Source organism: Oncorhynchus kisutch, linkage group LG18 (genome assembly GCF_002021735.2).
Source record: "Oncorhynchus kisutch isolate 150728-3 linkage group LG18, Okis_V2, whole genome shotgun sequence".
Lineage (NCBI taxonomy): Eukaryota > Metazoa > Chordata > Actinopteri > Salmoniformes > Salmonidae > Oncorhynchus > Oncorhynchus kisutch.
Genome location: NC_034191.2, coordinates 13,114,910 through 13,130,305, shown reverse-complemented (window position 1 = coordinate 13,130,305; position 15,396 = coordinate 13,114,910). Strand labels below are relative to the sequence as shown.

Here is a 15,396-nt window from a genome sequence, read left to right as displayed (position 1 = left end):
ATCAACCTGCACATGTCCTCTACTGTGTGCTTATTGTTTAATGTATGTTTATTGTTGTTATTATTGTTGTTTACTCGTTGACAATTTTGATTCTTATTATTTTCATACTGTAAATATCCTTAAAATAAACTTTGGCAATGTGCACAGTCGTGGCCAAAAGTTTTGAGAATGACACAAATATACATTTTCACAGTCTGCTGTCTCAGCTTGTATGATGGCAATTTGCATATACTCCAGAATGTCATTAAGACACAGGTGTGAGTGTTGACGAGGACAAGGCTGGAGATCACTCTGTCATGCTGATTGAGTTCGAATAACAGACTGGAAGCTTCAAAAGGAGGGTGGTGCTTGGAATCATTGTTCTTCCTTGGTTACCTGCAAGGAAACGCGGGCCGTCATCATTGCTTTGCACAAAAAGGGCTTCACAGGCAAGGATATTGTTGCCAGTAAGATTGTACCTAAAACAACCATTTATCAGATCATCAAGAACTTCAAGGATATCGGTTCAATTGTTGTGAAGAAGGCTTCAGGGCGCCCAAGAAAGTCCAGCATGCGCCAGGACTGTATCCTAAAGTTGATCCCAGCTGCGGGATCGGGGCACCACCAGTACAGAGCTTGCTCACGAATGGCAGCAGGCAGGTGTGAGTGCATCTGCACTAGAGGTCGACCGATTAATCGGAATGGCCTATTAATTAGGGCCGATTTCAAGTTTTCATAACAATCGGAAATTGGTATTTTTGGACACCGATTTGGACAACTTATTATTTATTTTTTTACACAATTATTTAATCTTTATTTTACTAGGTAAGTCAGTTAAGAACACATTCTTATTTTCAATGACGGCCTAGGAACGGTGGGTTAACTGCCTCCTTCAGGGGCAGAACGACAGATTTTTACCTTGTCAGCTCGGGGGATTCAATCTTGCAAACTTACAGTTAACTAGTTCAATGCTCTAACCACCTGATTACATTGCACTCCACGAGGAGCCTGCCTGTTACGAATGCAGTAAGCCAAGGTAAGTTGCTAGCTAGCATTAAACTTATCGTATAAAAAACAATCAATCATAATCACTAGTTATAACTACACATGGTTGATGATATTACTAGTTTATCTAGCGTGTCCTGCATTGCATATAATCAATGCGGTGCGTATCGTTGCTCCAACGTGTACCTAACCATGAACATCAATGCGTTTCTTAAAATCAATACACAGAAGTATATATTTTTTAAACCTGCATATTTAGCTCAAAGAAATCCAGGTTAGCAGGCAATATTAACCAGGTGAAATTGTGTCACTTCTCTTGCGTTCATTGCACGCAGAGTCAGTGTATATGCAACAGTTTGGGCCGCCTAATTTGCCAGAATCTTACGTAATTATGACATCACATTGAAGGTGGTGCAATGTAACATAAATATTTAGATTTATGGATGCCACCCGTTAGATAAAATACGGAACGGTTCCGTATTTCACTGAAAGAATAAACGTCTTGTTTTCGAGATAATAGTTTCCGGATTGGACCATATTAATGACTTAAGGCTCGTATTTCTGTGTGTTATTATATTATAATTAAGTCTATGATTTGATAGAGCAGTCTGACTGAGCGGTGGTAGGCACCAGCAGGCTCGTAAGCATTCATTCAAACAGCACTTTCGTGCTTTTGCCAGCAGCCGTTTATGACTTCAAGCCTATCAACTCCCGAGATCAGGCTCGTGAAATGAGACCGATGTGAAATGGCTAGCTAACTAGCAGGGTGCTCGCTAATAGTGTTTCAAACGTCACTCGTTCTGAGACTTGAAGTGGTTGTTCCCCTTGCTCTGCAAGGGCCGCGGCTTTTGTGGAGCGATGGGTAACGCTGCTTCGAGGGTGGAACTTGTGGTCAATCCTCAAGAGGTGTGTGGACAAACAAAAACCCACAAATTCTGACAAACTCTAAGCATTGATTATGCAAGAATGGGCTGCCATCAGTCAGGCCCAGAAGTTAATTGACAGCATGCCAGGGTGGATTGAAGAGGTCTTGAAAAAGAAGGGTCAACACTGCAAATATTGACTCTTTGCATAAACTTCATGTAATTGTCAATAAAAGCCTTTGACACTTATGAAATGCTTGTAATTATACTTCACTATTCCATGGTAACATCTGACAAAAACATCTAGACACTGAAGTGTAAATTAATATTTGTGTCATTCTCAAAACTTTTGGCCACGACTGTACATTGTTACGTCGTGCCAAAAAAGCAAATTGAATTGAGAGACAGAGAGATAGAGACAGAGACAGAGACCGAGAGACCGACCGACCGAGAGAGAGAGAAACCAACCGACCGAGAGAGAGAGAAACCAACCGACCGAGAGAGAGAGAGACCAACCGACCGAGAGAGAGAGAGACCGACCGACCGAGAGAGAGAGAAACCAACCGACCGAGAGAGAGAGAAACCAACCGACCGAGAGAGAGAGACCAACCGACCGAGAGAGAGAGAGACCGACCGACCGAGAGAGAGAGACCGACCGACCGAGAGAGAGAGACCGACCGACCGAGAGAGAGAGACCGACCGAGAGAGAGACCGACCGAGAGAGAGAGACAGCCCGACCGACCTAGAGACAGACTGACCGACCGCTCGAGAGAGAGACAGACCGACGACCGACCGAGGGAGAAAGAGACTGCCCAACCGACCGAGAGAGACCGCCTGACAGACAGACAGACCGACCGAGAGACAGAGACAGACTGACCAAGACAGACAGACAGAGACAGACAGAGAGACCGCCAGACCGACCGAGAGAGAGAGACCGACCGAGAGAGAGACCGCCAGACAGACAGACAGACAGACAGAGACAGACCAGACAGAGAGAGACCTCCCTGCCCACGTCAGTACCTTCTTCTCTCTCCGAGCGTAAAGCAACAGGCTATCAATAACACAATGTCTACAGGAACCTTTGGCTGCTACCACCTCATCAGTTGTTTTACATCAGAACACATCTGGCGACCATGTTGCTAAAACATAACACTCAGAGAGGAAACACAAATAGTTTGATCTGATTCAGACTATTCCACCCACCTACCTACCAGCGCACACACACACACGTAAGGGTGAGCCACAAGGCTGGGTCAACTGTTAAATTTTTAGCATTTTCATGAAGGTTTTTTTTCCAGGCTACGTCTGGCGATCACACGGGTTTGAAGAAGAGGAAATGACACTCCAAAACAAGCTGAGATGTTTGAAAAAACACACACAGTCCTTCACGGTGGAGAGGAGTTAGACATCTCTTCCTGCTCTGATCTCATAGGGTAGTTGGCTACTGTAGAACACTGCTATTGTTCCTGTTGCAACACTCAACTATACCAGGAATACAACTTGAGACACTGCATGCAGAATTCTGCAAAAATATCCGTGTACAACGTAGAACACCAAATAATGCACGCAGAGCAGAATTAGGTTGATAGCCACTAATTATCAAAATCCAGAAAAGAGCCGTTAAATTCTACAACCACCTAAAAGGAAGTGATTCCCAAACCTTATAACAAAGCCATCACCTACAGAGAGATGAACCTGGAGAGGAGTCCCCTAAGCAAGCTGGTCCTGGGGCTCTGTTCACAAACACAAACACACCCCACAGAGCCCCAGGACAGCAACACAATTAGACCCAACCAAATCATGAGAAAACAAAAATATAATTATTTCCAATATGTCAAGTAATTAACAAAAAAAACAGAGCAAACTAGAATGCTATTTGGCCCTAAACAGAGAGTACATAGTGGCAGAATACCTGACCACTGTGACTGACTCCAAAAACATGAAGGAAAGCTTTCACTATGTACTGTGAGCATAGCCTTGCTATTGAGAGAAGCTGCCATAGTCGGTCTTCTCGAGAGCCAGGTCTGCCTATGTTCACACTGCCCACACAATGAGGTGGAAACTGAGCTGCACTTCCTCACCTCCTGCCAAATGTATGACCATATTAGAGACACATATTTCCTTCAGACTACACAGACCCACAAAGAATTTGAAAACAAAATCAATTTTTGATCAACTCCCATATCTACTGGGTACAATACCACAGTGTCAAATCACAGCAGCAAGATTTGTGACCTGTTGCCACAAGAAAAGAGCAACCAATGAAGAATAAACATTGTAAAAATAAACTATATTTACTGTCTATGCATTTCCCCTTCCATAGTTCAACTATTTGCACCTTCCCCTTACATAGCCAATAATATAAAATTTCAAATGTCTATATTACGTAAAAACATTTGCGAGTGCAATGTTTACTGTTAATTTATGATTGTTTACTGAACTTTTGTTTATGGTCAATTTCACTTGCTTTGGCAATGTAAACATATGTTCCCCAAGTCAATAAAGACCATTGAATTGAATTGAGAGCGGAGAGAGAGCGAGAGGAGAAATGGAGAGAAAGAGAGAGATATGGTAGAGTGGGAGTTAGCAGGCTGAGAGCTAAGAGGTCAACAGTAAGCTTCACCCCATATGTGTGAGTTTATGATAAACCCAGTGCGGTGTTTAGTGCACTATGCCTCCATCCCTCTGTTTGCCTCCATCCCTCTGTTTGCCTCCATCCCTCTGTTTGCCTCCATCCCTCTGTTTGCCTCCATCCCTCTGTTTGCCTCCATCCCTCTGTTTGCCTCCATCCCTCTGTTTGCCTCCATCCCTCTGTTTCCCTCCGGTCCTCTCACGGTTTCCCTCCGGTCCTCTCACGGTTTCCCTCCGGTCCTCTCACGGTTTCCCTCCGGTCCTCTCACGGTTTCCCTCCGGTCCTCTCACGGTTTCCCTCCGGTCCTCTCACGGTTTCCCTCCGGTCCTCTCACGGTTTCCCTCCGGTCCTCTCACGGTTTCCCTCCGGTCCTCTCACGGTTTCCCTCCGGTCCTCTCACGGTTTCCCTCCGGTCCTCTCACGGTTTCCCTCCGGTCCTCTCACGGTTTCCCTCCGGTCCTCTCACGGTTTCCCTCCGGTCCTCTCACGGTTTCCCTCCAGTCCTCTCACGGTTTCCCTCCAGTCCTCTCACGGTTTCCCTCCAGTCCTCTCACGGTATTTTTCTTGTCTATATTGAATACATCATTTAAAAATTCACAGTGTAGTTTGGTAAGACTATGTGAACCCCGAGGCTAATGACTTCTCCAAAAGCTAATTGGAGTCAGGAGTCAGCTAACCTGGAGTCCAATCAATGAGGCGAGATTGGAGATGTTGGTTAGAGCTGCCTTACCCCATAAAAAACACTCACAAAATTTGAGTTTGCTATTCACAAGAAGCATTGCCTGAGTGAACCATGCCTCGAACAAAAGAGATCTCAGAAGACCTAAGATTAAGAATTGCTGACTTGCATAAAGCTGGAAAGTGTTACAAAAGTATCTCTAAAAGTCTTGATGTTCATCAGTCCACGGTAAGATAAATAGTTTATAAATGGAGAAAGTTCAGCACTGTTGCTACTCTTCCTAGGACTGGCCGTCCTGCAACGATGACTGCAAGAGCACAGTGCAGAATGCTCAATGAGGTTAAGAAGAATCCTAGTGTCAGCTAAAGACTCACAGAAATCTCTGGAAGATCCTAACATCTCTGTTGACGAGTCTACGATACGTAAAACACTAAACAAGAATGGTGTTCATGGGAGGACACTACGGAAGAAGCCACTGCTGTCCAAAAAGACATTGCTGCACATGTGACGTTTGCAAAAGAGCACCTGGATGTTCCACAGCGCGACTGGCAAAATATTCTGTGGACAGATTAAACTAAAGTTGAGTTGTTTGGAAGGAACTCACAACACTATGTGTCGAGAAAAAAAGGCACAGCACACCAACATCAAAACCTCATCCCAACTGTAAAGTATGGTGGAGGGAGCATCACGGTTTGGGGCTGCTTTGCTGCCTCAGGGGCTGGACAGCTTACTATCATCAACGGAAAAATGAATTCCAAAGTTTATCAAGACATTTTGCAGAAGAATGTTAGGCTATCTGTCCGCCAATTGAAGCGCAACAGAAGTTAGGTGATGCAACAGGCCAACGACCCAAAATAAAGTAAATCAACAACACAACGGCTTGAACAGAAGACAATACACCTTCTGGAGTGGCCCAGTCAGAGTCCTGACCTTCTGGAGTGGCCCAGTCAGAGTCCTGACCTTCTGGAGTGGCCCAGTCAGAGTCCTGACCTTCTGGAGTGGCCCAGTCAGAGTCCTGACCTTCTGGAGTGGCCCAGTCAGAGTCCTGACCTTCTGGAGTGGCCCAGTCAGAGTCCTGACCTTCTGGAGTGGCCCAGTCAGAGTCCTGACCTTCTGGAGTGGACCAGTCAGAGTCCTGACCTTCTGGAGTGGCCCAGTCAGAGTCCTGACCTCAACCCTATTGAGATGCTGTGGCATGACCTCAATAGAGAAGTTCACACCAGACATCCCAACAATATTGTTGAACTGAAACAGTTTTTCAAAGAGGAATGGTCCAAAACTCCTCCTGATCCACAACTACAGAAAACGTTTGGTAGAGATTATTGCTGCCAAAGGAGGGTCAACCTGTTATTAAATCTCAAAGGTTCACATACTATTTTCCACCCTACACTGTGAATGTTGACACAGTGTGTTCAATAAAGACATGAACAATTATAATTGTTTGTGTGTTATTAGTTTAAGCAGACTGTGTTTGTCTATTGTTGTGACTTTTTATGAGCAATTTCTGCAGAAATCCAGGTGATTCTAAAGGGCTCACATACTTGTTGGTCCCACTGTATCTGTCAACCACCACTTTGTCTCTGCACTCATCTTTTTAACACAGCCATTCCTTCTTCCACAACACCTACACACTTCCCCACCTTCATCTGTGACAGTTGGTTCCACAGACAGATGACACGTCTGTTCCTCTCCCTCTCTGTAGTATCTGTCAACCACCACTATTTATCAGTGCTCTGAAATATCAGCTAGCCCTATTTTCAGAAAATGCTCCTGTCTGATAGGAAGGGGAAGTGTGTGTGTGTGTGTGTCACACGCTAGGGAGAGGCCTGGGAGAGCTGTAAATTTGTGTGAGGTGATGCCATGACAGCCACCAGGGAGAACTCCTGTCTCCTGTGTGTGTGACATGACATGTGACTAACGCTGTACTGTCTGGACCAGAAGAACTGTGTTTGTGTGCGTGTGTATTGTGCCTAGGTCATGTCTATGTTGTTTTACATGACCAAGTAACCTGACCAGGTAACACGTCTCTCTAAGTACCACGGAGTAGATTGGAAATACTCATTTTATTACACAGTAGTAGCGACAATGGCTGCCCATGCAACACACTCGTATAGCGGACAGGACAAAGGCCCTGGTTCAATGATATGCAATCAACCCTTTTCCTCCCTTCCCTGAGCACTGTTTCCTACTTATTACCTCCACAATGATTATATTAGGCTACATAGTAGTGATTGCGGTTGAAATAGGGCTACTGTTGGCTGTAGAAAAACAAGACTACAAACTTAAATTGAGTTGTTGTGGTGAGTTGACAGGCGCTGTTTTAAGAAACTGACTTTTCCAGATAGTGAAATAACTAGTTAGTAGCAACAGCCGGATATCATTTTCCCTGTCGCTTACTGACTGCCACGATGTGTCCCTGCCAACCATGGGACAAATGAAAGACAGGCAACTCAGAAGTTTGAACCCTGCTAGTCTATCCTGAGTAAAGCCACACTTTCCCAATGATAACAGTAAATCCGGTTACTCACAGCACACACAAGGCGTACGCCCCGTTAACACTTTCGCTGTCCCGAACCAGGAAACTCCCGTCTCGTCCCGCGCGGGCCAGCAGCTCCTCGGCAGCAGCTCGACTCAGGTCCCGGTGATACCACAACGGAGGCGCTAGCCCCAGCGGCGACACACCGCCGCCACCGGCCATCGCAACAGCCCCAGAAAACACACGGTTTCCTGAGTTAAACAAGCTGAACGAGGCGATAAATCGACAAAGGATTCGAGTGCGAGTAGTGTGAATCAGAGTTGGGAAACGCGAGAAAAGAGAGAAGTTAATACTTCTCGGTGGGTCGTTTCTGACGCTTCCTCAGTTCCTGAAAGTCTGCCATAGAGGCTTCGCGGCGCTTCCCACGGAAATCATGGAGATGGAGCGAACCGGAGAGTGGGAGTCATTGCAGCTACTGCGACCTCAACTCTGTCCCTTTCGCTGTTCATTTCAACCAAGACACAAGACTAGGCCTCACAAAAAAAATAAACTTCATTTTGTGTTGTGCATGTTTATGCAGTTTAATGTTCATTAATATAGTACTAATTAATAGGAATTCACTTCATCTTTTTAGTGTTGCATTTTCTATGCGAAGTGTGAGTCCACCTAGTGGTCATAAAATAGCAGCGCTCCAACAGGACTGTTACTTAACACTTTTGTTTTGTTGTAAATTATTTTGTAAACCAAAAGCCTGATCCTTCAACCTATTCCTAACGCTCATTATAAATATGAATTACGGGTATGCTGTTTTACACCATTCCACTTTCTACTTCCACATACACACACACACACACACACACACACACACACACACACTCACACACAGAGTGAGGTGAGTGTGTGTGACCTCAGAGAGAGGCTGTGTATTAATAGCCATATTGACCATGTCCATCTTTCTGCTATTTCTGGCTATGTCATCAGACAGAGTGTGGTGTGTAAGTGTGTGTTCTGTAAGTGTGTGTGGAGGCTACATGAGTGTGAGTGTGTTTATGTGCTCATGTGAGAGAGTGTGTGCTGCATCCTAGGTAGCAAGGTCTATGGCCTGGTAACCACAGGTAATGGGAGGCTAGCCACACCCTTAAGACAAACAGAAAAATAAAAGACGAGAACAGACTGCACGCACGCACACGCACACACACACACTGGGGCTTGGAACCCCCTAATTACTGAGAACTGAAGCCGATTGGCCTCCCTCTCAGACTGGTCATGTGTTTTTGGTTCCCTGAAATATCCTAACATCCTAGACAGAGAGTAAGGTTCTGTTGGCAGTCTGAGTGCCAGGGAGGGACTCAAGCTAAACGCTGAACCCTTCTACAGTAGAGGAAAGAGAGGAGTGAAGGAAGAAGAGGACAGAATGAAGAGGGAGTGACGGTGAGGACTGAAGTACTTATTCCCCTATGTCTCTGGTCAGAAGTAGTGCACATGTGGAATAGGATTTGATTTGAGACATATAGTCACAGAGAGACGGTTAATGTGTGTAGGGAGACAAGGACACAAAGCCATCCATGACATGAACATCTGTGGTTTTATTCAGAGCAGGACAACGCTTAATGACATTGTTGCCAGGAGGAGGAGTGAGGCGGGGATAGCACGTTGCCAGGGGGCGTGGTTCAGGTAGTATTCCGCCACCTTCTCATTGGGGTTCTTCCCAGTGAACCACAGCTGCATGCAGCGGCCAGAAGACTTGGGCAGGTTGGTGTAGCTGTAGGAGTCAGACCAGATCTTCTCACACATTATCTGGGCTGTAGGGAAGATATCTGTCCACTTACGACAACCAGCCTCAGCAGGACAACGGTTACGGCCTGAGAGAGAGAGGGAGGAGAGGATGGAAGAGGGATAGAGTGGAGAGAAGAGAGGTGAGAGGGAGGAGAGGATGGAAGAGGGATAGAGTGGAGAGAAGAGAGGAGAGAGGGAGGAGAGGATGGAAGAGGGATAGAGTGGAGAGAAGAGAGGAGAGAGGGAGGAGAGACAGGGGTGGAGAGGATGAAAGAGGGATAGAGTGGAGAGAAGAGAGGAGAAAGGGAGGAGAGAGGGAGGAGAGAAGAGAGGAGAGACAGGGGAGGAGAGAGGGAGGAGAGAGGGAGGAGAGAAGAGAGGAGAGACAGGGGTGGAGAGAGGGTGGAGAGAGGGAGGAGAGAGGGTGGAGAGAGGGTGGAGAGAGGGAGGAGAGAAGAGAGGAGAGACAGGGGTGGAGAGAGGGTGGAGAGAGGGAGGAGAGAGGGTGGAGAGAGGGAGGAGAGAGGGAGGAGAGGATGAAAGGAAGAAACAATGTTTCATCACAATGTTTTATTTTGTATTTAAAGAAAATGTGTGTATGTGTGTGTATGTGTATGTGTGTGTGTATGTGTATGTGTATGTGTATGTGTATGTGTGTGTGTGTGTGTGTGTGTATGTGTATGTGTATGTGTATGTGTGTGTATGTGTATGTGTATGTGTGTGTGTGTGTGTGTGTGTGTCAAATCAAATGTTATTTGTCACATGCTTCTTAAACAACAGATGTAGACTAACAGTGACATGCTTACTTCCCAAAAATGCAGAGAGAAATAAACTAGAGAAATAAAAAATAAAAAGTTATAACCTGTAATAATAAAAGTAATAATAAATACACAATGAGTAAGGATAACTTGGTAATATACACAGAGTACCAGTACCGAGTCCATGTGCAGGGGTATGAGGTCATTGAGGTGTAAGGATAACTTGGTAATATACACAGAGTACCAGTACCGAGTCCATGTGCAGGGGTACGAGGTCATTGAGGTGTAAGGATAACTTGGTAATATACACAGAGTACCAGTACCGAGTCCATGTGCAGGGGTACGAGGTCATTGAGGTGCATTCAGAACGTATTCAGACCCTTTGACTTTTTCCACATTTTGTTACATTACAGCCTTATTTTAAAATGGATTCAATTGTTTTTCGCTCTCATCAATCCTACACACAATATCCCATAAGGATTTTTTTTAAATTTGAGCAAATAATATAAAATAAAATTCACTGAAATAACACATTTACAAAAGTATTCAGACCCTTTACTCAGTACTTTGTTGAATTAACTTTGACAGGGATTACAGCCTCGAGTCTCCTTGGGTATGACGCTACAGGCTTGGCATATCAGTGTTTGGGGACTTTCTCTAATTCTTTGCAGATCCTCTCAAGCTCTGTCAGGTTGGATGGGGAGCGTTGCTGCACAGCTATTTACAGGTCTCTCCAGAGATGTTAGATCGCGTTCAAGTCCGAGTTCTGGCTGGGCCACTCAAGGACATTCAGAGACTTGTCCCGAAGCCACTGCTGGGTTATCTTGGCTGTGTGCTTAGGGTCGTTGTCCTGCTGGAAGGAGAACCTTCACCCCGGTCTGAGTGCTCTGGATCAGGTTTTCATTAAGGATCTCTCTGTACTTTGCTCCGTTAATATTTACCTCGATCCTGACTAGTCTCCCAGTCCCACTGCTGAAAAACATCCCCACGGCATGATGCTGCCACTACCATGCTTCAGCATGGGGATGGTGCCAGGTTTCCTCCAGATGTGAAGCTTGGCATTCAGGCCAAAGAGTTCAATCTTGTTTACATCAGACCAGAGAATCTTGTTTCTCATGGTCTGAGAGTCCTTAAAGTGCCTTTTAGCAAACTGCATGTGGGCTGTCATGTGCCTTTTACTGAGGAGTGATTCTGTCTGGCCACTCTACTGTAAAGGCCTGATTGGTGGAGTGCTGCAGAGATGGTTGCCCTTCTAGACGGTTCTCTCATCTCCACACAGTAACTCTGGAACTCTGTCAGTGACCATCGGGTTCTTGGTCACCTCCCTGAAAAATGTGGGAAAAGTGAAGGGGTCTGAATACTTTCCGAATCCACTGTATGTACATTTTAACTAGGAATAAAGTGACTAGGCTACAAGATAGATAATAAACAGTAGCAGCATATGTGATGAGTCACAAAGAGGTAGTGCAAAAAGGGTCAATGCAGATAGCTACCTGAACTATTTGATTAACTATTTAATTAACTATGTAACAGTCGTATGGCTTTGGGATAGAAGCTGTTCAGGGTCCTGTTGGTTACAGACTTAGTGCATCGGTATGGCTTTCCGAGCAGTATCAGAGTGAACAGTCTATGACTTAGGTGACTGGAGTCTTTGACCACTTTTAGGGCCTCCCTCTGATCCGGCCTTATATAGAAGCATTGATACAGCCAGTCAAGATGCTCTCATTGGTGCAGCTGTAGGACTTTTTGAGGATCAAATGTTTTCAGCCTCCTGAGGGGGATGAGCCATTTGTCGTGCCCTCTTCACGACTGTGTGGACCATGTTAGTTCCTCAGTGATGTGGACACTGAGGAACTTGAAGTTCTTAACCCGCTCTACTACAGCCCCGTCGATGTGAATGGGGGTGTGCTCGGCCCTCCGTTTTCCTGTCGTCCACAATCAGCTCCTTTGTCTTGCTGACGTTGAAGGAGAGGCTGTTGTCCTGGCACCACACTGCCAGGGCTCATTGTCGTCGTGGATGAAAAAGGAGTACAGGAAGAGACTATGCACGCACCACTGAGGGGCAGCATGGCGGATGTGTTGCTGCCTGGTTGTGTGTGTGTGTGTGTATATGTGTGTGTGTGTGTGTGTGTGTGTGTGTGTGTATATGTGTGTGTGTGTGTGTGTGTGTGTGTGTGTGTATATGTGTGTGTGTGTGTGTGTGTGTACCTGTGGTCCAGTCCCAGCCGTAGTGCCAGTCCTGTTTGCAGGTGAAGTCATCCTTGCAGTCGTCCCACCAGCTTTGGCAGTCCTCCTGACACAGAGGCACGTATAGGATCCGCTCCTTACGCCAAGACTGGTCCACCTACACAATAAAAGTCATAGAATGTTGATTCATTTGACATTGTAAAGTATAAAATACATGCAGTATAGAAACTAGCTATGGGGAAACTCCTTGATTTCCCTCCTCCATTGTTTTTGTGGTGCACATACTTTATTTGAGAGGTTGTGCCATGGCTGAGACACCCAGGGGATTCAATTAAACTGGTCTGGGTTGAACCGGCCTATGGCCCGTCACGTGGCTGGGCGAAGCCGATGCGCCTCGCTCAAGTTAAACAGTAATCTGCGCCGTTCGGTCTTGTTGTCGAGAAGGCAGCTTGATGCCTCGATCAGAAACATACAATCCCCTTGAATTTCATGACTACTTTTCATTTGTTATCAAAAGCAATCACTTTTGATGTGAAAACACAGAATGCTGCTTATTAACCCTACTGAATCATATGTATTAATCCGACTGAATACTATTTATGAATCCTATTTATTAATCCTACTGAATCCTATGTATTAATCCTACTGAATCCTATGTATTAATCCTACTGAATCCTATGCATTAATCCTACTGAATCCTATTTATTAATCCTATGTATTAATCCTACTGAATCCTATGTATTAATCCTACTGAATCCTATGCATTAATCCTACTTAATCCTATTTATTAATCCTACTGAATCCTATTTATTAATCATACTGAATCCTATTTATTAATCCTACTGAATCCTACTCACGTGTGTAACCTAGGCCTACATCACTTTTATTTTGAGCCGACTTTTCTGTCAGCCAGAACGAGGTACCCGCATCACACCCGGGAGGCAGCCCGGTTTCAAAACGAATGAAATCACTTTTCACCTGATGGAAACCACACTTGCCCGGGCCATCTTATTCAAATTCCCTCAATGCTGGGGGCCTTTGTCTAGTCTGGCCAACTGATAGATTATCTGCCTAGGAAATTATCAATGCCTTTACCTGCTGTATCCAGGGCCCCAGGTGAGGTGAACACTCGTAGAAGCAGGTGTCCTGGGTGAAGTGTTTCTTGCATTTGGGGGTCATGACACCACAGTGATTCCAGTTAAAGTTGTACAGGTAGGAGTTATCATCATGGGCCTCCGCACTGGTGTTAGCTGTACAACAGGCATTATCTTTCCATGGAGCACACTACAGGAGGAAATAACATTATCCCTCCATGGAGCACACTACAGGAGGAAAATAACATTATCCCTTCATGGAGCACACTACAGGAGGAAAATAACATTATCCCTCCATGGAACACACTACAGGAGGAAATAACATTATCCCTTCATGGAGAACACTACAGGAGGAAATAACATTATCCCTCCATGGAACACACTACAGGAGGAAATAACATTATCCCTCCATGGAGCACACTACAGGAGGAAAATAACATTATCCCTTCATGGAGCACACTACAGGAGGAAATTACATTATCCCTTCATGGAGCACACTACAGGAGGGAATAACATTATCCCTTCATGGAGCACACTACAGGAGGAAAAGAACGAACATAGATAGATTCATTGTTGATTTAAAGATTAATAAATGCATGCAGTTTTCCACCATTCCACTCACTCTACTTCCACACACACACACACACACACACACACACACACACACACACACACACACACACACACACCTGTTGATAGAGTTGTCCTTCGGCGCCAGGCTCTTTTTTGTGGTGTTTGGCATCCATACACATGTTGAGCTTTTCTAAAGACTGAGCCTGGCTGGCCAGGGAAAGCAGCAGGATCAATACCCACCACATGTCTCTACAGCTGGGTCGGTGGAGGAGAGAACACACAGATACTAACTACACTTCTATCAACACACTGCATGGGTAAAGCACACACACACAGACACAGACACACAGACACAGACACACAGACACAGATACACAGATACAGACACACACACAGATACAGACACACACACAGATACAGACACACACACAGATACAGACACACACACACACACACACACACACACACACACACACACACACACACACACACACACACACACACATGAACAGATGAACAACCCAGAAGTCTGCTAAAAACACATTGAGAAAGATGTCTAACAGTTACCTGCTGGTCTGTTGCAGGAGGAACATTTTAGTGTTGTATTAAACCTTTCCAGCACACACATTCTTCACAAAGCATAGTCATCTTTATAATCTATCAATTTACTGTAAATCTCACACTCGCTCAAATTAACCAACATCTAGACATATGATAAGCATGAGCCAATTAGAATAATACAACAATGGATTCACAATACCTTGTCAAATGTATTGGTGCAGAAGTCCTGTTTCAATCACCTAAACGTGATTTTGAGTCCTTTACAAAGGCAGGGCAGCTTTTGTAACCTCAGGTGTGTGTATGATCATATGTGTCCGTGGCTTGTGAGGAAACTCCCTGACATGCAACCACATGAGAATGGTCTCAACGGAGCAAAGTCTGCCTCTGTGTGTGTGACTGTGTGTGTGGGGAAGGGGGGGCAGGTGGGGGGGTATTGTGAGGTCTCTCTGCGAGGGAGGTTTCGCGTTATCTCAAGCCAAGGTCTCAGCCTCGTCACGGTAAGATTCCATCCACCAAGTTTATGCACTGAAGGTGTGAAAATGGCAGCATGACCTGATAGATTACTGCAGTAAAACCTCTAGAGACTTTTTAAAAAATCACTCTTAAAGAGAACATGTCCTGTGACATATCTAACACAGGATGTTGCAGTTATCTGTCATAGTGTAACAGTGTTGCTTCCGTCCCTATTCTCGCTCCTACCTGGGCTCCAACCAGGGACCCTTCTTCACATATCAGCAACTGCCTCCCACGAAACATTGTTACCCATCGCTCCACAAAAGTAGCGGCCCCTGCAGAGCAATGGAGACAACTACT

At 45.2% G+C, this 15,396-nt stretch overlaps 2 protein-coding genes across 3 annotated transcripts in view; both read right to left on the bottom strand.

The window, feature by feature from the left end:
* LOC109909498 (phosphatidylinositol 3,4,5-trisphosphate 5-phosphatase 2A) overlaps positions 1–8,060 on the bottom strand; it is a 60,662-nt gene extending 52,602 nt beyond the window's left edge. Inside the window, exon 1 of the mRNA XM_031795405.1 lies at positions 7,687–8,060. Within this exon, the coding sequence (XP_031651265.1) occupies positions 7,687–7,856 (170 nt within the window). The 5' untranslated portion in view covers positions 7,857–8,060. The remainder of the gene's footprint in view (positions 1–7,686) is intronic.
* Positions 8,061–9,196: 1,136 nt separating this feature from the next.
* On the bottom strand, positions 9,197–14,991 carry folr (folate receptor). Of its 2 annotated transcripts, none has more exons than XM_020508566.2 (5): positions 14,783–14,991; positions 14,139–14,331; positions 13,451–13,639; positions 12,377–12,512; positions 9,197–9,496 (listed from the first exon to the last, which is right to left on the bottom strand). In XM_020508566.2, the coding sequence occupies exons 2-5, from the start codon at positions 14,265–14,267 to the stop codon at positions 9,225–9,227; spliced, it is 726 nt and encodes a 241-aa protein (XP_020364155.1). In that variant the 5' UTR covers positions 14,268–14,331; positions 14,783–14,991; the 3' UTR covers positions 9,197–9,224. The 2 variants fall into 2 exon arrangements, with proteins under 2 accessions (XP_020364155.1, XP_020364154.1); XM_020508565.2 differs by having other exon boundaries at positions 14,139–14,277; positions 14,783–14,990.
* Between the last annotated feature and the right edge of the window lie 405 nt (positions 14,992–15,396).